This window comes from Stylophora pistillata, chromosome 3 (genome assembly GCF_964205215.1).
Source record: "Stylophora pistillata chromosome 3, jaStyPist1.2, whole genome shotgun sequence".
Taxonomy (NCBI): domain Eukaryota; kingdom Metazoa; phylum Cnidaria; class Anthozoa; order Scleractinia; family Pocilloporidae; genus Stylophora; species Stylophora pistillata.
The window spans coordinates 42,254,908-42,275,570 of NC_142521.1; the positions used below are offsets into that span (position 1 = coordinate 42,254,908).

A 20,663-nucleotide genomic window follows, 5' to 3' on the forward strand; every position below is an offset into this window, starting at 1 on the left:
GTGAGTGACCAAGACAGAATTTCTCCTTACAATATCGATACAATATCAAGCAGACAAGCAATGAGAATAAAGAAAAATATCAATTGATCCAAGACCAAATTCTCCAAACTAACATAGCATGAATTGTATGGCAGAGGGTTAGGAGAATTGCTGATAGGATCTTGGGAGTGAAAGGGCTAAAGATGGCCTTTCGTAACTGTCCGGGTGGGACACATAAAGCGGCGAAGATGTCGACTAATAACAGAACAGCGCTGTGACCAACGAGTTTAATGACGGCGAAGAATACCAATATTTACAAAACGATCCGGTCACCATTTCATCAAAGATTACGAGACTCAGGGAGCTGTAAAAACCACACGATGAAGGGCGGTAAGCGAAAGAAAAGGAACAGTTTTACGTACCTAAAATTTTACAAGCGCTTCACCACGTGCGAAAAAGGATAGCGAGTAAAATTACTACTGAAGGATTGTGCGGTAAGTGATGTGTGACATACGTGACATACAAAAAAAATGTAGAACGGAACGGACTAAATCATAAAACCTTGTTGAGGAATAGCCTCAACAGCAACCAACTACACAGTGCTTCAGGCAAGATAATTTATTTCCTCAGGTAGATTAGTTTTTAACCTAATGTGCTATCTCAAGTTGATAAGACTATGGTTTCCTTTGTTCGAGTTTTCGCGAACATTAGGTAAGATTAGTTGAGATTCTGTAAATCACAGAGTCATTCAGTTTCCAAACTTCTTTTTCTATTTGCTTTAATCAGACAGCGGATAACACAACTTATCTTACCCTAAAGGAAATGTGAGTAAGGAAGGATTGGAAAAATCTTTTGTAATCTTTTTTCCCAAGTCATAAAAATTTCATTCTGGCCCATACTGACTAAGTTACCATTCGGACACTTTTCCTAAGCTCAAATCTCGTGCCTTTAAAACACGGCTCAAAATCTTAACTGTTTTGAAAATTCTATAATCTGCCTACCGTTTACTGTGATGTGGAAGGTACAACTCTTTTGAGCTCCGCTATCACTGGTCCCTATCCACGTGACCGTATGTCTGCCTTCGGGGAATGGATAATTCTCATCGTAGTTGCTAGGCGACACTGCCAAGGTTTTAGTGTTGGTTCGCGGAAGCTGCCACTTGTAGCCAAGCACCACAGTGGACTTGTCTGGATCAAGATCTTCTACTCTGTCAATTGGACAGGCGATCCATGGATCCGTGTAAACTGCAATAACAGAGAAGGAATTTGAATAATTGAAGGTCATTTACTCGACCCGTTACTAATGTGTTGCTTTCGCTGCTTTCAAGAGTAACGATAACAAGGCAGTAAGGCCCTATTTCTGAGCCCGCAAGAATGTTGCAAAATCAAGAAATATTTCATCTAGCTATCCATTCCAGAAGATCACTTAATCTGCACTTGGATCAGCTGATATGCTGGTGCAATTGTAATATCTTTTCCAGTGAAAGCGCTCGACTCCGATCGCTGTAGCGCTGGATTGATTCTTCCAGAATTTTGCGCCGTTTTATGGACTAACTTTGTCTTAGTTTTCTTTAATTTTCTTCCTCCCCAAAACCAAAGAGCCTGGCATTTTAAGGTTCCACAAGGAAGAAGTGGATGGGGCGTGACCCCTTTGTTATGACACTGCTAAACAAGATTTTATATATAGCTCTTCAAACCCCCCTTTCATTTTTTCCTTTAACCGATTTTTTTTCTTTTCTTTCGCAATAAGTTAGTAGTTTTCTTACCTCTGACACAAGACAACGACGCTAACTCACTCCATGACTGGTCAGCCTGACATGTGGTGTATCGTGGACCGCTGAGTGCATAGCCGTCACCGCAGTAAAAGACACATCGTGTTCCATATTCGATGTCTGTTTTCGAGCATGAAGCTGGAATAACGCCACCATTGTCTGGAACAGTCAACTTTGGACAAGTAACCGCTGAGAAGAGTTCAAATTAAATTATATCATCCAGGATGTAAAGTATACTTTGTAGGGTGTGATGTAAAATCGAATCACCAGCAACGAAGTAAAAGTTTGGCCGTCGTTCTCGGAATTGTAACTGTTTGTAGCAGGAGCAAGTTGGTTTGACCTGAGGGGAACGAAGACTGATTTCCAACTTAATTAAGGGATCAGTTCTTCTCGAAAACTCAAGGCAATGAACTATCCTAACTTTACTCCAGCACAAACATAACCCTGATACCTTGACAGAAACACGACTTTTCAGCGTACTTTATCTCTATGAGTGGAAACTATTTAACCACTTATATTTTGGTGACATAACTTCAATTTCTATTCAAAGCAGCTAACACGATTTCTTAAATGTCAATACTTCTACCTGAAGAACATAAGACAATATCTACAGCATCAGGTTGACTGAGCACATAACCTTCTTGTAAAACACTTGTAAAACCGTGCCACAAATGAAATGACACAATTCTTGGCCACGTTCCAGATGAAACTTCGCATCCGCTCAAAGTATGTTACTCACGTTTACAGAAGGGTACAGCACCCTGCCACAAGCCATCGATCTGGCAGGTCAATGACTGATCTCCGCCTGCGAGTTTATGCCCAGCAACGCAGCCATACGTGCATTGTGTGTTGCGCTGGATATTCTCTCTGTCGTCAGTACAGGTTGCTGGGGTGATCTGGCCTCGGAATGGTGCTTCCAACGCCGGACAGTAGATCTCTAAAGACAATATATATTATATATATAATATATATATATATAATATATAATATATATATATAATATATATAATATATATAATGTGAAATTTGAGACGAAATGATTGCCATAATAGTTGCTTTTTCTTTTAGCTTTTTCCCGATTGTTCCGGATAATAATGGTATAAATAAGAAATACAGTTGGAAGTCATTTCGTTTTTCACGCCCTCAAAAAGAGATACCCTCCTCATTTAAAAAGAGACGCTCGAATACGCTGAATTTTTTTTCATTATGACCCCAAGGATAAAATTTTTTTGTTCTTCAAACATAAAACTAGCTAAGATGAATATGAAAAAAGAATGATGTTGGTAAAGGAGAGAGAAAATTACCACACGTTATATCAGCCAAACCGAAACTAGTTTGAGACACCACCTTAAGTTTGATATGTTTTAACCATAGGCACTAACAACTGCAGTTTGCCTAAAAGCAATCTTGTGAAGTAGAAGAGAGAAGAAAAGATGAGAACTACAAAGAAGACGAAGAGAACGAAAAGAATGCGAACGATATCGATGATAAATGAGGATAATGATGACGATGAATACGACTACAATGATATTTCTGGGAGCATCAAGATCCGCACAAAAAAAAAAAAAAAGCAAAAGATAGCAACAACAACAAAGTCAGCAAGAAGTAAAGTAACAGCAACAAAAAATAGCAACAAACAACAGTATGGGGCTAAAAGAAAAAGTCTGTTTACGAGCCGAGTGCAGCTTATCAGGCCGGCGCTGAACTCCAGTCTCTGTAGCAAGAAGCGACTAGGAGCATTTCTACTCCCCCCCTGGATGGGATGCTACGCCATCGCAGAGTATGGGGCTTTAAGAGTTGTGAAAATTACAATTCAGTGAAACATAACTCATTTTTTACCTTCGCAAGTATGATCGTCATCCCTAAGTCTGTATCCAGCATCACAGGAACAGTAATATCCACCTTCGTAATTTGAGCATTTCGTTTCGCAACCTCCCTTGTTTGTGTTACACTCGTCAATATCTGCGGTAAAAAGATCCAATCAGAAATACTCACCAAGTTGAAAAAGCCCCCCCCCCCCCCATAGGAAGTTTAGATTGAAAAGAACCTGAATAATCTGAAATCATTTGGTTATATCAACAAAGTTGAAATGGTAAATTGGCCATCGTAACGATTACAAGAGCTGACTTCTCGAGCGTTAGCCCTTCGTCGGAGCGAATAGAGGAATTGTGGGTTGTGTGTGCCTTTAAAGGCAGAAAATGGAGCTACGTTATTGGTGGGAACATGGCAACGAGAAAAACACGAATAAAGTAGTGGAATGAAAAGCGTTCGTTGATCCCTGTGGGATTTAGACTGCCAGTTTGAAAGATGAGCTTTTGTTCAAGAGTGCACGGAAAGCCGTGCACGGAAAGCCGTAAAACTCATGAACAAAAGCTCATCTTTCAGACTGGCAGTCTAAATCCCTCAGGGATCAACGAACGCTTTTCATTCCACTAATTTATTCGTGTTTTTCTCGTTGCCATGTTCCCACCAATAACGTAGCTCCATTTTCTGCCTTTAAAAGCTCACACAACCCACAATTCCTCTATTCGCTCCGACGAAGGGCTAACGCTCGTTAGCCCACCGTTACGGTGGCCAATTTACCATTTCAACTTTGTTGATATATCCAAATTATTTCGTTACCCCCATCGACGCAGCCCCAAACACTTTCTTTAGAAACTATCAGCCTTTATTCATTTGAATAATCGGAAAGTTTGTTCACATGAATTTATCGCTAAGAAGTCTCAATGTGAGGTTTATGAAATAACTGAGACCTTACGCTCGCTCCTATCGGTTGTCAGGAATGTTAAGATGAGATAATGTAAACTCGATAGCGGCGTTTCTAGATTCACACGTATCATTTAGAAACATTTTGATAAGAGCGAAAAGGACCTTTTCAGGTGTTTACATAGCCTCATCTAAACAAGGGAGAACTCTGAGAACTCTGGCTAGTTATGCAAAACCAAAACGCAGCTAAATGCTGCTTGTCTTGCTTAAATCGTAAACATTTTCAGGCCCCCATCATTAAAAGGTCTCGGCTATGGCCAATATTTGATTTATAAATCAAAACCAATTCATAAATCTACAAAACACATCTAAATGTGATTCATGCGTAAGACCAAAGGACCTTGGGGTAATACTGGATCCTAAACTAACGTACAAAGATAAAGTCTGTTTACGAGCCTAGTGGCCCATTAGGCCGGTGCTTAACTCCGGTTTCTGTAGGATGAAGCGACTAGGAGTATTTCTACTCCCCCCTGGATGGGATGCCATTCCATCGCAGGGTTACCCCCCAGCATTAAATTTGCCGGTACCCATTTATACACCTGGGTGAAGAGAGGCACTGTGAGAGTGAAGTGTCTTGCCTAAGAACACACCACTCCCGGCCGGGTCTCGAACCCGGACCACTCGATCCGGAGTCGAGCGCACCAACCATGAGGCCACCGCGCCTCCACACGCCATTAGCTTTAAACATACCTCTTTTGTTAAAAGAACTGCTTTAAATTAAACAAGAAGACGGAAAATGAAAAGAAAGAAGAAAGAAACCTTTGACTCGTTCCAAAATCGTTTATGAAAATGCTAAAAGCATAAACGTTTTCCTGTTGGTATTTTTGCCCATGCAAATTCATTAGGATTTTGTCCACAATTTACCTTCACATCCATATTTATCGGCCTTCAGTTGAAATCCTTTTCTACAATCACAGTTAAAGCTGCCTTCAATGTTGGCACAAATGTGTTCACAGCCCGCGTTGGCCAGTTGACATTCGTTGAAATCTAGGAGAAAATGAATTTAATCCAATTTAGCGGGAGTACTCTTCAAGTGAAGAGAGACACGAAAGTGAAGTAGGAGATGAAAAAGATAGAGAAACGTCAGGTTTTAACTCTGAAAATGTCCACCGCCGATCACACACTGCACGGTACATGTTTATGGCCCTAACTGGTCGGGAGGGTGTGTGATATATTCACTAAAATTTTCTTCAGACGACTGCAATATAGCATTAACACGAGTAAAACGCTATATCGCGAGTGCATCGCGCAAGCATAACACGTCATCACCCCAGAGTGAACTGTGCACCATTCAAGATGGCGGCGGCGGAAAATTCGAAGTGGCTGTTAGACTATTCTTTGGAAAACGATAAAAAAATCAGATCGTTTGGTAGGGTATTTTTTTTCAGCTAGATCTATTCAGTAGTGCATTTGGGACAGTTCGAGCGCTACTTTCAAAAAGAGTGAAGTTAGTAATTACTCTCCTTTCTTTTAATTGGTCCACGAGATAATCTAGTTTTGGTTTTTCGATACTCAGTCCAAAAGGACTTTAGGGAGAAAAATTGGCATCTTTGTTACTTTTAAGTTTTAAATCCTCTTTCGATTTCTTGACGCCAGTACCAATGGCTCGATTCATAAACTCAGCATACTTCGTGTTAACATGAATATCTTTGATACCAACACCGGGCGTCTCTAAATTTTACAATAGCCATCGACTAAGAGTTTGATCATAGTGTCAGAAAAAGCTGTAATAATCTTATAAAGATAACTCACATTGAAAAAGTGTACATCGTAGACGTTTTTTTTTTTTTACCTTCGCATGTGACTTCGCTGTTCTCTTGTAGTTGGTATCCCACTTTACATCGACAGTGATAACTTCCTGGAGTGTTGACGCATTGTCCGTTGGCGATATCACAGCCACCATTATTAGTTTGACATTCATCCTTGTCTGAGAATGAAAGCGACTGAACATTTTAAATCCTTCGATAAGTACGAACCAAACTGAACAAAATTGATTCGACGCTCATGAATTTCTAGGACAAAGATTTTGTGCAAGATGCCAAAAAATTAGAATTGACCTACACTTGGTTTTCCTTTTTTTAATGCCTAAACTGTACTTTATCTATTATTTACGATCATATTCACCTATTATTATCGTAGCTCACTCACCTATACATGATTTGCTGTCGTAAGCCAGAGTGTAACCAGGCCAACAACCACACTTGACTTTCAGGTTACACAGGTTATAACAAACTTGTGAACAACCACCATTATCCAGTTGACAGAGATCCGCCAGGGCACCTGGAAATGTGGAAATGATAAATAAAATAGAGATATCTATGAGTTCTTCGAAAAACAAACCAGAAAAAATCTAAAAGAGTCAATTTTATTAACCCTTTTTACTTCTAAGAAATGCCTCGTTGTTTCTTTCTCAAAGCTTAGTGTTACAGTTGTACCATATTTTAGCTTGTATAATTGTTGAGTCAAGACAACTTTTGCTTTGTTGTTATTTCAAGATAATGAAATCTATTAGAATTGCCAGAAGAGTTCACACGATGATCACTTAAAGGATTAAGCAGGAGGACAAATGTTGTCAGCTGATTTTTGTTCGGTTCATTTATTACATACATACATACATACTTTATTGCATAGCTCCCCCCTGGGGGCTCTTCCGCCATACATGAATATAAGATATTAAGTCGTAAAAACGTCATAATAAGATAACATGATATTAAAAAAAATAAAAAAATAAAAAAAAAAAAAAATTAGCTTATATTTCAATACTAAAGTCACATGTTACGAATTAAGAATATTCTTAAAAATTTTCTTTTTAAAACCACTTAGGCTATCTGTGTCTCTGATAAATTTGGGTAAAAAATTATAACTTTTAGCCCCACGGAAGGCAAAAGCCCTTTGCCCAGCCGCGATCCTGCACTTGGGCAACGTAAGCTCGCTCTTCTGTCTGGTATCTCTTTGGTGAATTTCGGAACGTTGTTTAAATCGTTCACAGAGATAGTTAGGAGTCAAGTTGTTGATGCATTTATAAACCATGACTAAGTCATTAAAAAGTAGTTTTTTCTTTACGTTAAGCCATTTAAGAGACTTCAGTGCCTCTGTGATGTGATCGTACTTTTTCAAGCCAGTCACGATCCTGCAAGCGTAGTTCTGGACTAACTGAAGTTTTTTGATATTCTTATTACTTGTGTTGCTCCAAACTGTCGAACAATAAAAAAGTTTGCAAAAGACGAAAGCGTTTATGAGGTATATCAGAGTGCTTCGATCCAGTAAATGTTTTATCCTATTGACTCTCGTTAATTTAAACATACAGTCAGATACCGTTTTTGTGATGTGCTCATTAAAATTAAGATGGCAATCAATGTGCACTCCCAGGTCCTTAACTACGGTCACAGGCTTGATTTCAGTTCCCAATATTGTGGCACTTGGAAGAGTGGCAGGTAAAGTTCTCATTAGTTGGGGGACGCCCACATAGAGAAGTTTTGTTTTATCAGGGTTTACGAGCAGCGAATTTCTACAACACCAACTCAATATTTCTTCTAGATCTTCGTTTACAGCAGAGATAACGTCTTGAAGTTTGTTTGAGGGGAACCCGAGGAAAATTTTTGTGTCATCCACATAGCCCAGGGGTTTGCAGTGTTTTGGAACTCGAAAGAGATCGTTTACATATAATGTAAACAATACTGGGCCCAGGATGGATCCTTGCGGTACTCCGACTGTTAAGGGTAGAGGGCTGGACAAGGTATCCTGAATCTTTACAACTTGTTGACGTTGTGTCAAATAACTCTCGAACCAGGTACAAGCTATTTCCGATAAACCAACGTTGCGAAGTTTTCGCAACATCAAGTCATGTCGAATGCTATCAAAAGCTTTGGACATATCCAAGAGAACTATAACCGACATCTTTCTGTGATCCATGTTATTTAGTAGTTCGTCTGTGAAATAAAGTAATGAGGTCTCGGCTGAGTGAAATTTTCTGTTTCCGCTTTGCATTTGATATATTATATTGTTTGAGTCAAGGAAGTTGACTAGTTGCGAGTGAGCTGCTCTTTCGCATACTTTAGATAAAATGGGTAGTAGTGAAATTTGTCTTGTGTTGGCAGGTTCCTCACTGTCGCCCTGATTTATTCTGTTGGAGAGCACTAATCTAAGCAACTTCCCTTAGATAAGATTTTCGTTTCGTGGTATTACAGTGGCATTGCATGGTAGAACTGTTCCTTTACGACTCTAGCGATGACTCGGATATTGAAATTTAGTTATGAACTATTCTTGACGTTCTAGATGAGTCGATCTTTTCAGCAAAACACCGATATAATTTTAAAATTTCTGAACATTCCAAAACTATGCACACAAGCACATCGATCTGTGAGCTAGAAGTGGTTTTCAAACGTGAGTAGCTCAGTTGTACAGTGTGAAATACTGCTGATGTAAGTTAACTTTAAAATACGTCCAGTCTCCTCTGCTTGATTTCAACACACTCACCAACTCTGGAGTAAACTGTCACTTCACACATTGAAAGTTCTCCCTCTCCAAACATTTGGACAGAAACATAACGTCCAGGGATTGGTGGATCACACTGAAGCCGTAGAGCCTGTCCCTGGCCCACAGTCCTCACGCGGTCACTACATGTAGGGTTCCGTAGATTGTCCTTGTTTACTCCAATTCTGACGTCAAAGTTCGTGAGTTTCTCGAAGTAGTAATAACGATTTACGATCATAACGTCTGAAAAGTAAAAGGGGTAGCTATTGAAACTTTGCTTCAAGATTTATTAATTTAATTACTTTAAATCACAATTAGGAGGCCTCAACTGTGCTCTGTTCTGCAGTAGAGCACAGAGGAAGCGGCTCCAAAGACTGTTATCTCCGCTCCCTACAAAGCCACATTAAAGGGCTGAAAAATCTATTTCTATAGCTCTTCCCGCTTAGAGCATGGAGTAACTACGGATGTACTGAAAGCTTCAAAACTGAATACTGTAGAGAAATAACTATTGAAACGATCGACGGCGACTGAATGAGCTTTGTTGCTAATTCGAATTCTAATACATATCAGAGATACATACCATTACTGCAAGAAACCTTATTAGAACATTACAACAACATTACCCGTTACAATGTATTCTCTTCCAAGATCAACCCTCCACCATGGATTTTGTTCTTTTTTGGTGTGCGTACAGGATTTACTGTCATAGTAAGGTGTGTACACCTCATCTACAGCTCTACTGCTGAATCCGTTGAAATTAGTACTTGATTGCTCCGTTGTCTTCTTGAATGCAAGATCTGTTTAGCAAACCATAATGTGAATTAACACAAATTGTACTCTCAGAGGCGGATCCCGGAATTTTTGATTGGGGGCGTCCAAACTTTGGTTCAGAAAGGACTGTTGGACTCTTTTGAGGCAAATTACTTCTCCCCCACACTCCCTCCCCCCACACACCCCCTCTCACCAGTCGCGGTTCCATGTTATAATTCCTTGGCCGCTTACCGTTTACTTGGAGTCATTAAAAACGTCAGCCAGTTAAAAAGTGTTATACGATCCTGTCTCAAAGTTGTAAGCGTCAGGTCTGATAGGGGGGTCCGGAGCCTGGACCCTACCCCTGGATCCGCCACTGACTCTCTGGGTCTTTTTACAAAAATAGCCCAAAAGCCAGATGAGAAGCTTCAAGTACTTTTCAAGACGTTTGCTCAAACTTTAACAAGAGAGATGTCTTGTGAAAATTTTTATGTACATCACTTGGAACCTATCTTGCTGATACTAGGTTCTGTAGTTTGTTGTTTAAACTTGTGAATTAAAAAAATATAAACAATGCACCTCCATCTCTAATATGTCATAGGTCATTCGACTCGAGCGAGAAACACATTGTGATGTTTGCGAGATTTATTAGAGAAAAACATTAATGTTAAATAATTAGTCAAAATCATTTGCCACTTACTTTTGGAGAACTTGCTACAAATGCTGATAATTGATTCATCCATGACCTCAAATCTCTGGTCAAGACGGGCAGCGTCAAAATACCCACATTTGTCCAGATGAACATGAGGATCAGCTGTGAAGAGAAGATTAAGGTTATTTATCTTTTTTGAGTCTCATGTCGCATGATCAATAAAGTAATAAAGTCTTTCAATATTTTCTGCCTTTTGTCGCCTCTCTAACATTTTACGTGATTTTATGCTTTGGGCCGTACATTGATAATTTGCCTTTATGCCATTCTATTACAACAACTTAAGTCCAAGGCCTTTAAGACTGATGAAACAAAACATGTCGGGATTCATCCAATAAAAATGTCAGCAGCTTGTTATTAACCAGCGTGTGTGAGCTAGATGACTGGTCTGCTTGGTATACGTAGAGATGCGCAACAGAAATGCGCAAATGTCCTGATTTGCTTCCAAAGAAAAACATCTTACTTGGTATGAAGCTAAACTTGAGATGTTCTTTATTGACGGAGACGTCACTATTTTCACACTTGCTGGACAAAACAATATCATCTGCATTTGCTGGAAGCATACTCTAAAACAAAGCAGATGCATAGTAACGGTGAAATAAGTAACAACTGATATTCATTGGCTCACGTTGATCCACCAAGAAGTGTTCTTATACACTACGTCATACCTACAGACAATAGATTTTATATATATAGAAGTGGCGTCATACCTACAGACAATAGTTTTATATGCTCAGGAATATGCATAATAAAACAATTACTGGATTCGGTTTTCATATGATAACGATAGTTATCAAAGCCTCAGTTTGTGTTTTCCGCCACAGCCATCGGCTTCAGCAGATAACACAAAACTTTGACCTTGATAATTATCGCTATCATGCGAAAACCGTATCCAATACTTGTTAAGTGCATAGGTGTTCAGCTGCAAGAGAGGATTTGTAAAAGAGGATGCAATGAAAATGAATCGACTAAACTAAACCAGTTTAAGCAGAGTTGCAATTTAACTGTTTTAACTGTTGGACTTTTTCCCAGGTTCTGCACACAGCAAGAAAAGGGCTGGAGGTCTCCCTGCTCTTCCCTGTGCGCTGGTAAACTTTGAAATACTCTTAAACATAAAATGTTTACATACCCCTGATTTCGTGTTGACACAATTTTTGCTTCCCACGTGTTGAAGAGATCCTCCAGCGGTGAAACTAAACTGATGTCCCCCACATGACGAATATAAACCAAGAACCACACCATCTGCAATTGCTCCCATTGGCCGTACACATTTCCCGCTCAGGGTGTGTTTGAGATTGCCATTTTCTAACACAAACTCCAGCCTAGTGAAAGTACAAAAACGTTTAAATCATGTTGTTTTTTTTTTGGTGATTTGTGACGAGGTACTTCAAGAGATTATCAACTGATAGTCTCTTGGGTTCTCCCTGTATCAATTAGTTTTGAGAACTTTTTAAAATGCTTCTCAGATAATTCAGTTTTGGTATTTTTACTTCCGATTGTGACAAGTAAGCTTTAGAAGCTGTAGGGAAAAGTAATATTTGCACCTGCTCTCACTGCATCCGTCGTAGATAACAAGTTTGGTTCCTTCAGCTACACTAGTTCCACCACCGTTTGGATGAATACATTTAAGAGAACCAAGATGAACTAACGAACCTGGTCCGTCAAGACTCGTGGTGCCTTCGAAAAAAAAAGGTAGCCGTATACAGAAAAATTAATGAAAGAAAATAAGAAAAATTAGGTTAAGAAAATGCGACATGAAGAGCGGATTCAGTTTGAGGTAAGCATCGCCCGATATAGCAAAGACCAAACCTAAAGGAACGGTGAAAGTTGATCCTCGTGGCTCAAGTCTCTAGAAAAAACATCTTAGTTTAACTTCCAGCCCTTCGTTTAACATCCCCTCCTGAACAGTGGATGACTAGGAGACCAAACGGCGCCCTATAGGACACAAGCGCGTCTTGGTTTTCCAAAATGTTCTAACGAAAAGGCACCTCATATTCTTCTCAGTCATTTTAAATTTTAAACGCGGATTTCTTAGCGCACTCTCGCCATAGCTAACCGAGTAACGGCATGGAAGGTGGGTTGAGAAAAATAATTTTCTACTTTCAGTCACAGGGGATGGAAACCCGTGGTGTTAAAGGATTTTTCTCTGTGCATCTGTCTCCATATGTGAGCCACCAAGTAAACGTTTCACGGAGCTTTCTACAGACACCGCGGCTGTCTCAGTTTAGTTATGAAGATCATCGAATTGTAAGCAAAGATCCGTCAAAAAATCGGTCACTTACCCAGCGTCCAACATTGATTAGCTCTTCGTCTTTTGATAGTTCTTACTGCTAAGTCACACTGGAAATTCTGATCGTCTTGGGCCGGGTCACACTTAGTCTGCGTTAGTCTCGAACCCTGGGAGGCTCCGTTTGTATCGATACACAAATTAGACCAAGTGTTCTATTAAATAAAACAAATGTACCAAAATGCTCATGATGAATATTCAAGGTGCTAAAAGAAATACATTGGCATACATTATGTCAATCATACTAACGAACACTCATAGTTAATCGAGATGATTGGTGAAGGAAGCCGTTGTTAGGTCTCTCGGTGATGCTGATCGTTCACACTTAATTCCCACTTTTTCTTGCAATCATTTTGAACTGAACGAACGACTATTAAATACTTCTCACTGACTTGTACGGCTACTTGGCGTGTGAACACGGAAAAAATAAACTGTGAATAGTGTGCTTTGTCATGGAGCTCCCAACATAGATTTTGGCAGTGTTTTTTTTATGGCTGATTTTTACCGGATTTCCTTGCCAGTCATCCCTGCTAACAATAAAAGAAAAATAATAACAAAAATTAGAAAATTCTGATGGTAGATATTAAAGGAGGATTTAAGTATTTAATTTTTTTCTGTCGCAATGCGACATTACAAACCTGAATTTGTCCTTTCAAGGTATAAGCCCAATTCTGCCTCTCGTCAGTTTCATTGCAGCCTGTTACTTTGACGAGAGTACCATCATTCTTTGAGTCCACGTACAAACAAGGACCATATATGTCATCAGTAGCTGATTGCTGGTTTTCGATCAAGAATTGCTCTGTGAATAGTAGAAAAGATAGGACCTGGTAACTAATTTTGGACATCGAGCAGGGATGGCCAACTGAATTTTCCGCGTTATAGTCCACAGAAGGTGTTGACACAGAAGCTGTTGATGTCAATTCTAAGTCGTGGTTTTAAGACTTAGTGGAGTAAAATTCAGGCAGAAATCGTGCCAATATCATTAAATTTGCTAGAAACAAAGTGCAAAAACAATTTCAAATGACGGGCACGAATTGTACCACAGAGTGTCGCATTACTACTTAATTGTCTTATTTGAAACTTGATAAAAATGGATTTACAGAAATTTATGTACATTTCTCGTAGCATATTGTAAACTATGCAACTGTTCGTAAAGTTGTCTCTGCTCATATAACAATAATCCTAAACATGTTGGTTAGGGAGGACGTATTCTTTGGAATGTTTAATTTTATCTACTTTAGTTTTCATGATGAATCTTGGCAACCTGCTCATTTGAAGTTTTTTTTTCCTGTTTGCAACGGGTTAGCATTGACAAGGTGGCTTTAAATCTCATTGGCTAGCGACATGGTCTCATTTGCTTTCAAACATTTCACGAACGAAAGTTTGGATTTTCTTTCAGTTTTTATGTACACGTAGAGAACTCGTGTAACACTTTGAGAGTTAACCCTTTACATCGTAACATTTGTATACTTATTTTCCAGTGTTCTCTAAAAATTTCCTGTCAAGGATAACTTGTTTAACAATCAAGAACTTCTTTAGTTTGTGATCATTTCCCTTATTCTCATGACCTTGATGTTTGACTCAGCGGTGATTTTGTAAGGAGAAATTAGATGTGAATCGCTCTTAGAAGTCAAAGGGTTACAAAGAATCAACGAGTACACACACCTGACATTTCGAGGTCGACAAATGGGTTGGGGGAATCGTAATAGTCTGTCTCAGTTTCTGTTGCGTCCGGCTGATTCATTTTGGATTTGTACCATTCTGTTGATTTGTCAGATGTCGCCCTCAGGCTTCCCAATGGATCTCTGAGGTTAAAACTAACTGCGAGGAAGAGATCCTTTCCAAATATGACCAGGTCAACACCGGCCGTGAAAATCATGTTAGGAAATGCACCCGAGGCGTAGTTAGACAGTGAAAATTCAATCAAGATACTGGTGGGATTAAAAATAAAGAGATAAATGATTTAAATCGTCGAAATGGATGAAAAATGTGATGAATTAATGAATGAATCAATCAACGAATAAATCAATAAAGAGATGAATAAAAATGAACAGATATGCATACATACATACAGACAAATACAGTGAGTAGACAGATAGATAAAAAAAAGTTAGACAGATAGACAGAGAGACAGATAAATGAATAAAGGGGGTAAGTTTCTAAAGAAACTGTGGTGCTGCGTCGGTGGGGGTAACAAGGTAATTTGGTAATATCAACTATAAGTTGAAATTGTAAATTGGCCACCGTAAAGAGTTAAAAAGCTGACGTTTCGAGCGTTAGCCCTTCGTCAGGGCGAATGGAGAAATTGTGGGTGGTGTGTGGGTTTATATGCAGAAAGTGAGGCTACGCTATTGGTGGAGGCATGGCGGCGAGAAAAACACGAATAAATTAGTAGAATGAGAAGCGTTCGTTGATACCTGTGGGATTAAGAGCACCGATTTGGAAGATAACTTTTGTTCGAGAGTTTTGCGGCTTTCCGAGCTACCTAAATGTAAGGAAAGACCGCAGATTGCCGTATGTTGCTTAAAATGATTAGGTAGATTAAAGTGTCTAGCGACTGGTTTTGATGCGTCCTTGTCATTCCTTTCTACGTCGCGAAGGTGTTCTCGGAATCAATCACCTAGTCGTCTTCCTGTTTCGCCGATGTATATCTTTCTGCAATAAGTGCAAGTTATGCAATAGATGACGTTGGCTGAGGTGCACGTGGAGTGATCAGTGATCTTAACGGATCGTTTGGGTCCCGATATTTTTTCAGCGTTACGAATGAAAGGACAAGTTTTGCATCGCGCACGAGCGCAATTAAAAGTGCCGGGTTGGTCATTAGTTTGTATTGAACTTCTGACCAAAAAATTGCCCATGTTTTTGTCGCGTTTGAATGAAATAAGTGGAGATTTCGAAAAGATAGTGCCAGTCTCTGGATCGTTTTAAAGTAATTTAAAGTTTTTAAGAATAATGGATTTAACTGAGTGGTTGTGAGGATGAAATGTGACGGTAAATGGAATGCGGTCGGAATTTTCCTTCTGCGACGTTTGTAGTGCTGACTGCCGGTCAATAAGTTGGGCGCGGTGGTGACCCGCTTGAACGACAGAAACAGGGTAGACAGATAGACAGCTAACTTTAGTTCTATCAACTGAGTTGATCATGTAAATTAGCCTATATGGGACAGAATGGGTGGACATCATAAATTATTCATAACCATTAAAATTAAAATTAAAATTAGAGATGAATTGACCGAATCGAAATATGGCGTCCAATTTGAATTACCATTGTTTTGGACTTACTAGCCTCGTCTTGACGTGGAAACTCAAAAGGATTATCACTTGTGTGAGCGGCTAGTAAGTCCAGAACAATGGCAATAGTCCATTTTACAGTAGTGTGCTTGGTTGCCAAGCCTTTGAACGAGAGCGAGGCTAGAGATGACCTTGTTACAAACCTTGCTGCCTTTCAAATGTAAATCACTTTAAACAACAATAAACATATGAAACATATGTGTGAACTGCGGTTATGAGACGTATATAAGAACGATCCTTCGCAGTAAAGCACTATTTGAGCAATAGTGAAAATCAGACCTGAAAAAAATTTCAGGCCTGTACGGGATTCGAACCACTGACCTCTGCGATACTAGTGCAGCGCTCTACCAATTGAGCTAACAAGCCAACTGGGAGCAGGCCATCAAATTAATTCGATATAAACCCGTAGATGATAAATCAAACAACAATAAACATATGAAACATATGTGTGAACTGCGGTTATGAGACGTATATAAGAACGATCCTTCGCAGTAAAGCACTATTTAAGCAATAGTGAAAATCAGACCTGAAAAAAATTTCAGGCCTGTACGGGATTCGAACCACTGACCTCTGCGATACTAGTGCAGCGCTCTACCAATTGATCGTTCTTATATACGTCTCATAACCGCAGTTCACACATATGTTTCATATGTTTATTGTTGTTTGATTTATCATCTACGGGTTTATATCGAATTAATTTGATGGCCTGCTCCCAGTTGGCTTGTTAGCTCAATTGGTAGAGCGCTGCACTAGTATCGCAGAGGTCAGTGGTTCGAATCCCGTACAGGCCTGAAATTTTTTTCAGGTCTGATTTTCACTATTGCTCAAATAGTGCTTTACTGCGAAGGATCGTTCTTATATACGTCTCATAACCGCAGTTCACACATATGTTTCATATGTTTATTGTTGTTTGATTTATCATCTACGGGTTTATATCGAATTAATTTGATGGCCTGCTCCCAGTTGGCTTGTTAGCTCAATTGGTAGAGCGCTGCACTAGTATCGCAGAGGTCAGTGGTTCGAATCCCGTACAGGCCTGAAATTTTTTTCAGGTCTGATTTTCACTATTGCTCAAATAGTGCTTTACTGCGAAGGATCGTTCTTATATACGTAAATCACTTTGTTATCATGCTAACTAGATACAGGTCTTTATCACAACAAGGTCATCTTTAGCCTCACTCTGAATCAAAGGCTTGGCAACTAAGTACAAAACTGTAAAATGGCCTATTCAAATTGGACGCCATATTTTGATTCGGTCAATGGGCCAAAATTGGCCAACTAGGCTTCGTAAAACTCACTTTTCTGAGTATTCGAAGTGTTTGCTTCTAAATCAACGCACGGCTTTTTAAAGATTAAGGATGTATCTACAATTTGCACCTAAAATGAACGATTTTTAAGAAGTAAAAGTATTATCCTTTTGAACTTGAAAATACGCCAAATTCGGGCATTTTAGTGTGAAAGTCATTTTCCAGAGCGATTTTCTGAAAACCCTTACTAGCCTTGAACAATCAAAGCGCGGAAAATTAAAGATTAACTTTTGCTCTCACAGAATCCGTTTTAAGTTTGAAAATTGGCCGATGAGAACCTTTATCCATTTTAGTTTGAAAAGTTGTGGTCGAAATTGCGTTCAAAAATGGCGCTTTTTTAGCAAGCGAGCCATTTTCTTTAGCCTAGCCATGAATTATACATCTGTCAAAGTAAACAATGCCCATTGTTGAAACTTATTCGCCTATAAAATTATTCACAGCTGCCGCGAATTTTTAAAACTGCTATGTGCATCAGCTGTCAAAGTTTCATTTAAGTTAAGTCATGATGGCGTGAGTCGACCAGCAATCTGTATGCAACCAGGAGCTCTTTTCATAGCTCTCTAAATCCCCGATCGCACAGCAATCTGTATGCGACCAGGAGCTCTTTTCATAGCTCACTAGATCCCCGATCGCACAGCAATCTGTATGCGACCAGGAGCTCTTTTCATAGCTCACTAAATCCCCGATCGCACAGCAATCTGTATGCGACCAGGAGCTCTTTTCATAGCTCACTAAATCCCCGATCGCACAGCAATCTGTATGCGACCAGGAGCTCTTTTCAGAGCTCACTAAATCCCCGATCGCACAGCAATCTGTATGCGGCCAGGAGCTCTTTTCATAGCTCACTGAATCCCCGATCGCACAGCAATCTGTATGCGACCAGGAGCTCTTTTCAGAGCTCACTAAATCCCCGATCGCACAGCAATCTGAATGCGACCAGGAGCTCTTTTCATAGCTCACTAAATCCCCGATCGCCCAGCAATCTGTAAGCGACCAGGAGCTCTTTTCAGAGCTCACTGAATCCCCGGTCGCTCAGAAATCTGTATATGATCGGGAGCTCTTTTCAGAGCTCGCTGAACTTCAGATAATTGTGCAAACTATATGCGATCGGAAGTTCCAGTTTCAGAGCTGATTGAAACCCCGATCCGTCATACGTTATGATGCTGTCATGATGCCGCCATACGTTGACGTTGTTAATCCAACATTCGATTTACAAATTAATTGCGAAGGTATTTTGAGATGGAGGGAAGTATACGGAAGGCCCAGGACACTGTTTGAACTATTACAAATAATTGTATCACAACTTGGATACAGACTAGAGAATAAATACTGCTAAATAATGGTCGGGTTGTGAACAAGTGTTAAAGCATCAAAAAAGGTATGCTAATGATCAGTTCCAGTCAGGGATAGAACTATCATAAAAAGCTCCAAGGAAACTGTAATCCTAAAATAGCGCATTTGTTCCTATGCTCTACTTCGTTCCAGTTCCAGTCAGGGATAGAACTATCATAAAAAGCTCCAAGGAAACTGTAATCCTGAAATAGCGCATTTGTTCCTATGCTCTACTTCTTCGTTTTTTTCCTTTCATCGATTCGGAAAAACTTCCGTTAGAGCGATTCAAAGAGTTCATTTATGATATAAGTAACTTTTCGATGAGACAATCGAATCCTAAGCGATAAGTAATAGAAACACCCGCTGTTGATCAAACTTTCATAGGCCTGATATGAAGCGAAATGTAGAGATGAAAGTGTTCTGGCTTTTGGTAAAAATCGAACGCAATTGACTTTTAAAAATTTATTTAAAAATACAACGCTTGGAATACCAAGCTTGAAATACGCGCACTTTAAGTGTGATATCAGAAAGAATGGATGAAACAATAAGTTACGAGGCCTTTGTTTCTCAATACAAATGAATAAAGGCTGATAGTTTCTAAAGAAACTATTTGGGGCTGCGTCGGTGGGGGTACGAAATGATTTGGAAAAATCAACAAAGTTGAAATGGTAAATTGGCCATCGTAACGATTACAAAAGCTGACGTTTCGAGCGTTAACCCTTCGTCGGAGCGAATAGAGGAATTGTGGGTTGTGTGTGCTTTTAAAGGCAGAAAATGGAGCTACGGTTTTGGTGGGAACATGGCAACGAGAAAAACACGAATAAATTAGTGGAATGAAAAGCGTTCGTTGATCCCTGTGGGATTTAGACTGCCAGTTTGAAAGATGAGCTTTTGTTCAAGAGTTTTACGGCTTTCCGTGCTACCTAAGTGTAAGGTTACGGTGGCCAATTTACCATTTCAACTTTGTTGATATATCCAAATTACTTTGTTTCTTAACTCCGCCTTGACAAGTTAATGAGTTACGGCAGTATTTCCTTTGGAGGAAAGCGCGCGTGCTCTTCGACCAATGAGAGCCTCCCTGTTTACGCTTCGCCACTTATATTACAGGCCGCGGTTGTTCGAAGGATGGATAACGCTATACACTGGATAAATCTCTATCCGGTGAATAGCGCAGTACGTTTTGGTAACACTTATCGGCTGGATAGTGATTTATCCGTTGGATAGCGTTATCCGCCCTTTGAACAACCGGAGCCAGATCTATAACATTTTCGCCATGTCGCGAGAACACAATAGGCATTCTGCCCAATGACTGTAGAGAGTTTGAAAGCTGATGTTTCGAGCGTTAGCCTTTCGTCAGAGCAAACGATAAGGAGCTAACGCTCAATAAGTCAGCTTTGAAACTATTTTCGGTGGCAAATTTTTATTATCATTCGGTTGATAAAACCAAAATTATCTTGTTACCCTCACCGACGCAGCGCTACAGTTTCTTTAGAAACTTACATCCTTTATTCAGATAGATAGATAGATAGATAGATTAGTAATAAAAAACAAACGTACCTCTTTACTCTGAATGCCGTCAAAAGGAAATTGATAGCCTTTCCGACCCATCTAGTGGCAGCTTCGGTCAACTTCAGAAAACCGATAGCAACATCAAGGATGTTACACAGACCCTTTGCTAAATGGTCCACTAGTTTACATGATGCCTCGCACAAGCTTGAAACCGCTGACAAAAGAAAACAGTCATCATCATGAAAATAATTTGATCCACTCAATGCTGCTCTTACTTAGACTTTTTCCTGTCTTCAGTGATTCATGTATTAATATTGTTGGAGTTATATGATAATGATAACGATCAATTTTTAAGAGGAATACGTAATGTTCTGAGAACCCCGTTCATTTTCTTATTACTAAATGCGTTCCATCGGTATAACGCGCATGAAACTGAATATGCACCTGCGTCAGAGTATACTTAGGCGAAATCTATTATGGTAAACGTTAT

The 20,663-nt window shown here is 39.6% G+C and overlaps 1 protein-coding gene and 1 pseudogene across 2 annotated transcripts in view; one reads left to right on the plus strand and one right to left on the minus strand.

Moving 5' to 3' along the window:
• The window catches only part of LOC148736186 (uncharacterized), a 300,358-nt pseudogene that overhangs the window by 49,867 nt on the left and 229,828 nt on the right, over nucleotides 1-20,663 (plus strand). The gene's annotated exons all lie outside the window — the stretch shown is intronic.
• Nucleotides 1-20,663, minus strand: part of LOC111331726 (uncharacterized) — a 49,355-nt gene that overhangs the window by 9,512 nt on the left and 19,180 nt on the right. The window contains exons 22-38 of the mRNA XM_022936894.2: nucleotides 20,222-20,387; nucleotides 14,401-14,666; nucleotides 13,374-13,534; nucleotides 12,731-12,890; nucleotides 11,993-12,125; nucleotides 11,578-11,770; nucleotides 10,912-11,014; nucleotides 10,440-10,553; nucleotides 9,613-9,786; nucleotides 8,993-9,232; nucleotides 6,665-6,796; nucleotides 6,309-6,443; nucleotides 5,381-5,503; nucleotides 3,590-3,712; nucleotides 2,490-2,687; nucleotides 1,745-1,939; nucleotides 981-1,223 (exon numbers count right to left, since the gene is read on the minus strand). Coding sequence (XP_022792629.2) covers nucleotides 981-1,223; nucleotides 1,745-1,939; nucleotides 2,490-2,687; nucleotides 3,590-3,712; nucleotides 5,381-5,503; nucleotides 6,309-6,443; nucleotides 6,665-6,796; nucleotides 8,993-9,232; nucleotides 9,613-9,786; nucleotides 10,440-10,553; nucleotides 10,912-11,014; nucleotides 11,578-11,770; nucleotides 11,993-12,125; nucleotides 12,731-12,890; nucleotides 13,374-13,534; nucleotides 14,401-14,666; nucleotides 20,222-20,387 — 2,859 coding nt within the window. The remainder of the gene's footprint in view (nucleotides 1-980; nucleotides 1,224-1,744; nucleotides 1,940-2,489; nucleotides 2,688-3,589; nucleotides 3,713-5,380; nucleotides 5,504-6,308; nucleotides 6,444-6,664; nucleotides 6,797-8,992; nucleotides 9,233-9,612; nucleotides 9,787-10,439; nucleotides 10,554-10,911; nucleotides 11,015-11,577; nucleotides 11,771-11,992; nucleotides 12,126-12,730; nucleotides 12,891-13,373; nucleotides 13,535-14,400; nucleotides 14,667-20,221; nucleotides 20,388-20,663) is intronic.